General features: G+C 39.8%; 1 protein-coding gene across 1 annotated transcript in view; it reads right to left on the bottom strand.

The window, feature by feature from the left end:
• grin3bb (glutamate receptor, ionotropic, N-methyl-D-aspartate 3Bb) overlaps positions 1-6343 on the bottom strand; it is a 53297-nt gene extending 46954 nt beyond the window's left edge. Inside the window, exon 1 of the mRNA XM_035414099.1 lies at positions 5692-6343. Coding sequence (XP_035269990.1) covers positions 5692-6144 — 453 coding nt within the window. The 5' untranslated portion in view covers positions 6145-6343. The remainder of the gene's footprint in view (positions 1-5691) is intronic.
• Positions 6344-10780: the final 4437 nt, after the last annotated feature.

The raw sequence follows: 10780 nt of genomic DNA on the forward strand, positions 1-10780 counted from the left end.
GTCATGTGTTTGTAGCAACTTTGGGACTGCCCATACTATTATACTTTGCTCCATCTTGCCATGCACGTAAGACTAAACCACAGATCTGTGCTTCCCTGTGAGCTACTGTGCCGTCTTGTCAATTTGAATGTCTTGAAATAGCATGTATTTACATTACATTACATTACAGGCATTTGGCAGACGCTCTTATCCAGAGCGACGTACAACAAAGTGTATAACCATAACCAGGAACAAGTATGACGAAACCCCTAGAGAGAAGTACCGGTCCAAGTGCAGGGAACAACCGCATAGTTCAACTTGGACCCTGAAGGTTAAACTGATTAACACTAACACAACGAGAACGGCAACAACGCAATCTATGGAAAAAATACAAGCAGTAGTTAAGACAGTTAATGCACCTAAGTCACCTACGAAACAGCTGCCTAGTTACAACCCTAAGCTTACAGTCATTTACAGGGAGGTAGGGAGGGATGGGGAGAGGTGCAGCCTGAAGAGGTGAGTCTTCAGTCGTCGTTTGAAATGGGTCAGTGTCTCAGCTGTTCTGACCTCCACAGGGAGGTCATTCCACCATCGTGGGGCCAGAACAGACAGGAGACGTGTTCTTTTGCGGATGAACAGTGGAATTAGAATGTTAACCCACCAATATCTTTTATAGTCACTTTTGCTGACATAAGTACAGCAAGTCCTCTTTGATGAGTCATCTTTTCCCATGTCCAATGTTCCAGAAGTCCTGGGGAAAGTTTTTATAGTGGCTCCCACTCTCCTTTGTCCTCTGAGCAAGGAACTCAGCCTTCTATCTTTGGTGCTCAGAAGCTCAACTGAGTCAAACCTCTTTCACTAATGCACTAGCCTGCCATGACTACTAGGGGAGCTGACATTCTGCTTCTGACAGCAAAGCCTGGACTGGATAAAAGAAACACGCAGAAAAAGAGCTTTCACACCCAGGTTTCTCCCCTTCTCACAATGCCTTAAGAAACCTTCCTTTTATATAATCCTAATTAAATGCAATCTTCTTGAAGTTGCATAAGGAAGAGAGTTAACCTTTTTAAAGTTGTTCAATTGCCTTGAGCCATTGAAGGGAGTGAGATATCTGTTGTAACCATGGGCCAAATCCATTCATCTTTAATATGTGTTCCTTTTCAGAAAATCATCTCTGTGAGGATGGAGTTTCATTAAATATAATAGCCTTCCCAAAATGTGTCTGGCGATTATCCACTGAGAAACAAAATGCAGTGAGGTCTTGGGACCAGAATGTAATTGGAATCAATGCAAGAACCTCTAATTATGCTAATATCCCTTTTAGCCAAAACGCAAACAACATTTTTGCTAACTATGTCATCTGAAAAAACGGTGTTCACAATGTAGTGAACTGCAAAATTTTAAAACTGGTTCGGAAAACTGAGATTTTTATTTATGAACTTACTGAAAAGTTATTAGGGGTGGAGACATTGTTTACAACATTTGTGAATCATACTAAGCTAGTATTTCAGAGAACCAATGAGGAGTCATCAAAAAGAAACAGAAACAATAAATGCTACATCTGTCTATTAAGCAAAACGATTTGGCTGGGACCATAAAAGCGAAGGATATGCTCATAAATTTTGCATTCATTTAGAAAAGTCAAGGGATACTGCATAGACATTTTAAAGGATACTGGCAGATCTTCAATCAGACTACATTATTTTAACAAACCCACAACAAAAAACAGTCTGGCCGTCAAATCTTGTTTTCTTCTTTGTGATTCTGAAATAAGTATGCTCAACTGGGAAAGAACAGTATGTTGACCAGTGTTTTCAATATCAGCATGAAGCTTGTTACCGCTAAAATTTCATCACCAAAGCAGGGAACTTTTTGAGCACAATACTGCACAACAAGATGGAACCAAGTCCCAGAGCAGCAAAATCTCTATGGTCAGGCTACTCAATGCACTAATATGCATCTCAAAGGCAATTCAGCTAAAGCAATCCTATCGGATGTATATCCTCCACATGCCTTCTCTCCTTCACTTTCATTATGTTTTTGGTGCATGACACCAGCTAGAGCACTGACTAGTTGGAGCTTTTAGACTGATTGGGGGATGGGGGATGGGGTATTTCTGCATGTGTGTAAAAGGTTCTCTGTGAAGGGAACACCGACTGATCCCCTGCAGAGACGTAATTCAGTTGATATTTGGGTATCTCACACAGAATCCATTAAATACATGTCTGATACACGAACACCTCTCATAGAACTCATCACAAACCCAGCTGATACATGGGTATCTGACACAGAATCCATCCCACAACTTCCTGATACACTAACATCTCTCACAGAATTCATCCCATACCCAGCTGGCATCACACGCAGCATTCACACCACACCCATGTGATGCATCTTTCACAGATTCCGATGATTCTTCAGTTAAGCAAAACACTGACTGTGTGCATCAATGATAATCATGAAACAACATGCCAAACATTGGTATGAACAACACTGACACATCCCTTACCACTCTTACATTTTCAGGTGGATATGGTGGACAGTTTTCTATGTGATCTGTGAAGGATTCCAATCCAAATTCAGCCCAGAGTGATAATTTCACAGTCAGTTAAGGAACCTTCCAAAGTGATTTTAATGGGCAGGCATTAAACAAGACAAATGTGTGCACTTTTCCAAGCTGGCAGTATGATTTACAGTGTGTGATTTTTTTTTTCTTTTAATTTGTTAAAGTACCTTGTGATGTAAGCAGTCTCCAACTGCCAACTCCAACAGTACATGCAGCTGTAGACAGACACACAATGATATAGACACCATGGCCACACACACAGGCCCAGACAAACTCTCCTCACCCCAAAACTACACACATGTTGAATATACAGATATTCAACAACCTTCCCATAAATACACATGAACCCACAGACAAAGTCACGATAAGACACATATACTGGATACAGATGAGCCTAGCTAGACAGAAAGGCACAAATTTGTACTGACAGCTTCACGAAAGTAAAGCCATATATAAACAGAGGCAGTACCTCATATATGTAAGTGTGTATTGTGTGTTTTCACAGGGATTACTGATTATATTTGATGGCTGTCATTTCAGCCGATCTCCTGACAGTCACATCACCATGGGGCTCGAGAGATGAGCGCATTGTTTGACGTGGAGGCACCTGCTCAATGCGGAGGAGACCGGAATTACATTACACAACGCACATATTTCATGGCTGAGTGTCCAGTGCAAAAATGCAGCGGAGAATCTGTCCACAGCATTTTTACACATTGTAACCTCTGACCAGGTGTAAGAGATGTGCATGACAGACCAGAAGGGACAGTACTGGATTCACTGACCTGTCCAGAGCACTCTGACAACTCAGAAAAAGGGATGCGACCACGTCCCATTTTTAGGTTTAAGTACAAATCTGCTGGCTGCTCAGCAGCACACAGTAAAAATATCAGTGTTAAATCAACTCTTACAGAGTACATATGAGTCCTTATTGGACTCATATGTACTCTGTTACAGTTGAATTAACACTGAAAATTTACTGCGTACAGAGCCTTGCTCATGCACTGCTGGCCAGGGAGGTCCGTCTCTTAATCAAAGTGCATCACATGTCAGGATCAAACTCCTGACTGAAAATGGAGCTTGGATTTGCTGGGAATGCTAAGACGACAAAGGTAGTCAACATAGCCCTCGTCACTCAGCTGTGATGATAAAATGACAGGAGAGAAGTGAAAATGGTGGTGTGAGTGAATACGAATGTTCTAATCCAGTGGTAATCAACCTTGTTCTTGAAGATCTACTATCCTGTAGGTTTTCATTTCAACCCTAATTTGGCGCACCTGACTCTACTGATTAGCAGCTCAATAACATCTCTAGTTGTAGAATGAGGTGTGTTTTGTTAGGTAGGGAGTTGAAGCCCACAGGATGGAGATCTCCAGTAATAAGGTTGGTTGCCACTGGTCCAATCTGTTCTTTAAAAAAAGGGGAGAGAATCCCAAAAACTAAATTCCATGAGCCGGTTTCTCACTCACTACCTCATTCTCCCTCTCTCACTCTTTCACTACATCACAGATAGCTCTGTATTCGTTTTAATTAAACTCCTTTTTAAATCCACAATAGGGCTGCCTATTGCATGGGAAAAGATAAAAGCAAAGCTTCTCAGATTTCAGTACAGGTATGCTCTCATTGAGAGTAGAGAGCTTCCGCTGCTAAAGAAGATTCCCACAGCTGGCTGCACTGCTATAAAAATACAGCTGCTCCTGCTCTGAAGATTTACACTGGGAATACTAAGTGGAATCCCTTGGCCCTGGAAGTATGTAAAACCTAGCTCACCCAGGGAACACGCACCAAGGGTTCACACTGCCAAAACTGCTTTTAAGTTTGATCTTTTCTAAGGTAAGGTGTCTGAAAATTAGGAGAATAAAATCTAGTGAAAGCAGCAACCATTACAACAACCAGCAATTTGTTATGATGAAGAGGAAGGTAGCATCTTATTAAAATGCTGTACATGCTTACTTGCTAAAATAATAAAATAAAATGTTCCAAAACAGTATAGCATTGATTACAGAAACGTTTATTATGACTATATTGAACATATTTTGAGGATAAGCATGAACTCTCTCATCAGGGATATGTTATATATTCACACAACTGAAAAGTAGTATCAGTCTTCACATCTGCCGGGGGTAACTACTGATAGACGGCATGACTATGGCATACCGGATTTATTCATTCTGCGTTACTGTAATTTAAACATCCCAGTCATCAGTTCGAACAAAATAAAAATAAATAAAATAATGCCCGTTGTTAAACTGACAGAGATGTTTACAAAACAACAAAAAAACTTGATAAATATCACAGAAATTGTATGAATATGAAAAAACGTCACTAAATGATATGCAAATGTGAAATCACCGCAGGACCAATTGCGCCCCAAAGAAAACTGTCGCTTACTCCACTGCCTTAATGTCCGTCTTAGTTACTCATCAGGCATGCGGTTTCGTATTTCATTTAAACAGGCGCCGCATCAATAAGGGAACTTAAAACCACGATGTTATTAGTGAGATACGAAAGACCGAGAACGCCACAGTGAAGCATTTTAGCTATAGCTGAACAGTGGAACATTCGTAACAACAGAGTGACTCACAGTCCTGGGCAAACAGCAGAGCTAGGCTACTAATTATTCTGCGTACCCGCACTTCACCGACAGTACACAGTATGTCCCAGTCATGAATTTACTTCAAGTAATTTAAAAATAAGTTTCAAAAACTCGCATGAACAACGGCAATGATAGCCTGATATTTCCATGAAACAGTAAAATAGTTTGGGGGCTACTGCCACGGAAAATATATGGGTCCACAATTTTTTCTCTGACGTTTACCTCATCCAATGAAACGTCTTAATAATATAATACATTAAAATGTTATAATGTTTTAACCTTGGAATTGTAGACAAACGAAATCTTATTTTAGTGTGAAAATGTTTTAAGCAACAAACACTGTTCAATAGCATTTTAAACAAGTACTTCAACTTTTCCAATATAGCGTAGTGATGAAACATGCTCAAATACTTTACATGTGCACCATTTGTTTTCGAGAGACGATGCCAAAAGAGAATTGCAGGTGCGCATCATAACCAAAGTTTATCACTGGTAACTTCCAAAGCGTTAAATTGACACAAAGCGTAAAGATACAATTTCTTGCACTTACTTGCGTTTTCAGTGGTTCTCCTTGTTCAATAATGCTGATAAAAGGGATTTCCAAAAAAGAAGCCATAAATTCCACTTGTACAAGCTCTTCCTGGGTCTGGGGGAAGGCTAGCACGGCGGAGACCCCCTGCACAACGATAGCTTGGCAGACGCACCTGAAGAGGGACTCCGGGTCTCCGTTGAGGGGCTCGCGCGGCACCATTTCCAAGCTTAGGTTGTATGGAAGGAAGTTGTCCCCAGTTTGAGCGAGACTGGCGAGGGCGCGGTTCAGGGCAGCCTGCACCCTGGCCGGCTGGCGAGTAGGTAGCAGGGCACCCAGGCGCACGGTATGTCCTATCTGCGCCAGGATGTGGCAAGGCTGGGGATGTAGGTGACAAGGGTCGATGAAGGAATGGAGAACGACTTGGAACCCGAAGTAAAAGTATGCCAAGAATCTTGAGAAGATTAAATGCATCCTGCTTCGCTCTCAATCGGAATGAGGAATTGTCAGAAGATAGCATTGCTTGCCTTATTTCGTTGCCCCTTTTCCTTGTTTTTGTTCTTAATTCCGTTTTGTTGACGATGATATGAGTGGTGATCTATAGATGGGAGTTATAGTGCGAATGTGAGGATACAGAGGAGAAGGGGAGGGGGTGCACGGTGGAAAGGCGGAGATGCCGCTCCGCTGTCATTCGGCGTTAACACCGGCGAAGCTGTTGTGAGGCAGATATTGACAAGTGAATGGTTTGTAGACCACGATCATTAATAGTCAAATTTCAATACTAAATAGGTTGTATATTTTCGATATATTTAATAGTGTTTTGGGGTAGATCAAATAAAATGTTGATAAAACAAAGGTATCGTAATGCGAAACTTTATTTACTTATTTATTTCGGCGTATATTTTCTCCCGGGGTTGGGGAGGGTTTTTTTTTTTTTTTTTTTTTTTTCCAGAAATAAATTCTAGTTTCCTAGGGAGATTACTTGACCCAAATAAACACAGTCAAAATAATATAATTTGTACAGAATTGCCTCATCATAGAAGTTAAACAAATACAGAGTAAGCACTCGTATTTCGTTGTCATAAACGTCGAATTATAATAAACGGTGACTATGGCGTGGGTAGCATTACAATATTTCAAACGATGTAGTGAGTGCGTTGATCACACATCAGTACTGCGGCGCGGGCATAAGTTAGCACGGTTAGGGAAACATGGGTAAAATACGAGCAGTCTCGTTGGGAAAATCTACAGTATGTATTAAGGGAATCCACTGACTCAACCAGAAGCACACTGTAGGCTACCAGCATCGTTTTACTAAAGCCAAAAATGATCTACTAAACCAAACATTTGATCTTGGAATGTCAATTATTAAATTCAGACTTTATATGAATCAAGGTACCTTTATGTTCAAGGCGATTTCAACAATCTTACAGAAAGCTAAATCACATTTGATCATTGCGAGGAAGAAACCAATTATGTTATACCTGTTTGCGTTCATGAATGACTAAGGTTTTTAGTCATTCATGAACGCAATTTAGGATTAGTGCTGAGGCGGATCAGGATTTCAGTTCAGGTAAAGGGTCGGGGATGGGTTAATTAACATTACTGACCGTGTAACAGGGCATTCATACATTTGCATGATACGCCCTGCTATTTCGTGTAACTGTGTGATATATTTTGTACTTCAAGGACTGACAGAAACACCAATGAATACAGCATGGCACGCTGGAACATTTGAATCATTGAAATTTACATAAATGTAAAACACGGAGTGTAGACCTTTCATTTAAATTAATTTACTGAATGATTTCTGCGCACTACTATTTTTAAATTAAGAACTAAAAGAATGCAAGTTCAATTTAGAGTGTTTATGCTCTTTTGAATTAAATGCCAGGAATTAACTAGGCTACTTGTTACTGTCTTACACTGACTGGCAGTTTCTCTCGAATTATGAAATCTGTACCGTTTTAGAGTTAATACATAAAAAACAATATTTCACTGGTGAAGGCAGTGTGCTTTTTTTAGCTTACCAAAAAAAAATGGGAGACACTGTGGATCTGTGGGGGACCTTTTGTGGATCACAAAAACATGATAATGCATTTTAAAGAAGAGAATTCATAGTTTAATTAAAATTTTGCATATCAAATCACAAGATGCAATTACAATTTCAGTAGTGGTTGCAAACAAATGGCATGGCAGTATAGTTCTCTGAGATTCTATACATTTATGCACTTGAAAACAGATAAGAGACCTCCAAGGAAAGCCACGTTTCTACAGGAGGCAATGTTTGTATGCCAGTAGGTGGCATTCTTTCCTCTTGATCAACTAAACCCAACAACCAATACATTGATGGGGATATTGGGCTGCTGGAGGTGCCATCTATCAGTCGAACATTAAAAAAATTCTGAAATGCAGTCATTAAGCATTACATGGAACTAGGGTGTCCTGAACAAAATGTGAACCCAGAATTCTTGAACATGTGGCCCCATCATCATTTAGCAGGTGGTTATATTGTTACCCCTGCGGGAGTGATAGTGCTCAATTAAATAATGAGTAAACATTATACTACACCCGGACTGACTATCACCACTCTGCGGGGCACTACTCTATCCCTCTACTTTGTTCCTATAGCACTTTCATGTTACACATGTACCTCCTGTGTCACTTCCATGTTACATATACCTCCTTCCAGCACCCACACTGTACTTTGTATTGTACTTGATGTTGTAGCTTGTCATGCCTCCTAGTTTGACTGAGCATAGGTTAGGTCAGAGAGTAATGTTTACTGTGTGAACTGGACTTCATGTGTTCATGGCTATGAATAACTGTTACAAAATGAGTATTGTATCTTATCGGGCCTGTTCCAATGACCTTCAGTATGCACTTATTGTACATCACTTTGGATAAAAGCATCTGCCAAATAAATGTAATGCAATGTAATGTAAACACAGTTATTCAAACAGGTTTGCAATGGTCACACTCACCACATCCATTCAAGATTTCTACATCTGGAATATTCGCTAATAAACTCTTTGTTTAAATTAAAGCTATATCACAAATGTTTGTCTACCACACTGACTATATGGTATCACAAATATTTTTTGATGATGAATTGCTAATCTGAATCTCCTAAGTATTTGTAGTTTGTTTTAAAGCCTGCTCAGGCAAATACATTAATTCATTTCTGTACTATTTAATTAATTACAAAATGTACAGTGTTGCATCAAATTAAACCTTACATAAATAACCAAATGCAGCATCGTTCTGCTCAGTAATACCATTTAAACTTGAATTCTGTCTGAACAGACTTTGAATGGGATGAGAGAGCACCAGCAATTTACATTCTATAGACTATTAACATTACAGAACTCAGTTGGCCTAGTTACATAAGTAGCATGCACCAAGTAATAGTGTTAACATCTTGTAGATTTTTTTTAACCTCTGCTCAACATTTAACAATGCCTCCTGTAAAGGGATAGACCAAATTCTCCAAATGTTTTTGTAAATATAAACATAATGTAAGCAAAAGTGCTCATTAATAAGCTGATAAAATTGAGCATTTTACATGTCTAATATGACACTTGCCCAAACTCGGGGGCTACAGAGCTGACACATATTCAGGCTTTTGATTGCAGATTACTGTTTGAATCTGCTAACGTACTGAACACTTCATCTACATGAGTGGCGTACTAATTTGGTTTTAATTGGAACATTGTGTTGGGGAATGTGCTCAAAGGCTTAAGATGTACGGAATGTGTGAATTCTTTCCCTCACACTCCTCCAAGTAAAAAGGAAATACTGCATGTTCTACCCTCACAGAGCCTGTATTACACAGCTGGAGATCCAAGTCTTGGTAAGATGGGCATTTGTGGAGCTCAGATAATAGTCTGTAGACAGTGTCCCTTGATATTGCCTTGTATGTGAAACTTTCTCTTCCATGTCAAATCTAAAAGGTGGCAAAGTGTGAAATGCAGTTTTTGATAACAAATTAAATGCATTTCAGGTTTACGTGGCTATAATTAAAGGGGGATGGAAGGAATTCTTGAACTCAACTCCAATGATATTTGGTGCCATCACAATTCCAAACAAAAGATGATCGGTTCAGACTTTGGGTCGGTTTGGTTGAGTTTATCACTTGCACAGACATCAAGATGATTTTTATTGGTTTATTTATTTCAAAGAATGAGACGCACATAAAGTTTTTTTGTATTTCAGTAGATTGACTCACTGATTGCAAAAACATTTTTGAAGCACCTCAGAGAGCCAGCTCTAGTTTCATGGTGTTCAAACCGTCATTTTAAAGACTCACAACTTCCATTCAATTGTGCATTTGGTGACCAAGGCCAAGCATGTTGTCAGTACGCTTCATTTTAAAAGCAGAATGACAAACCCATTGTGAAACTAAAACGAAGTAGTGAATCATTGGCAGAATTCTCCAAAAAACATTTGTTGTAAATGATGCCATAGGCAATAATGGCTAAGATGACAGAGATCAGCTGAACAAAACCATGAGATGCTATCAAGCAAGCGAGTGATGAAAGTGTTTTGGGGATGTTGACCTTGTTTTTTCTTCCAGGCAAGGCTAAGACAAGGCAAGGCAGCGATCTCAGAAAATAACACTTCATTCAATTTTCAGGACATTAAATGTTGGATCTTTATAACAAGATTAGTGCTCCATATAAAGTTTCCTTTACACGCTCAGAAACAAACACGCATTTATTTGTCCTTGTACTTGAACTGCATACTAGTACCATGTTTTGGTCCACTGCCATCTTTACTCATTCACAGACCGAGAGCAGCCGTTTGAACCCACAGACCCGTAGAAGACAAAACTTCATCCCACTGCACAAACATAGCTAATTCCCCAAAGTGGCACTGCACAATCACGCAGCCATTAAATCTTGTTTGCTCAATCACTCCTACTTCAACGGAATGCATAATGTGCTTCGGTATCAACACCCACCCAGAGATACTGAGACGGGAACAGACAACTCAAATCCATTAGAGTTCCAGCTCTCCCCTCTGTCAGTAGTGCAGATTTCACTTCAGAGGAACCCTGACAGCAAATTTTCTTGAGGAGCGTATTGATCAGCAGACGGCATTAAGCACC

The sequence above is a fragment of the Anguilla anguilla genome, chromosome 4, assembly GCF_013347855.1.
Source record: "Anguilla anguilla isolate fAngAng1 chromosome 4, fAngAng1.pri, whole genome shotgun sequence".
Taxonomy (NCBI): domain Eukaryota; kingdom Metazoa; phylum Chordata; class Actinopteri; order Anguilliformes; family Anguillidae; genus Anguilla; species Anguilla anguilla.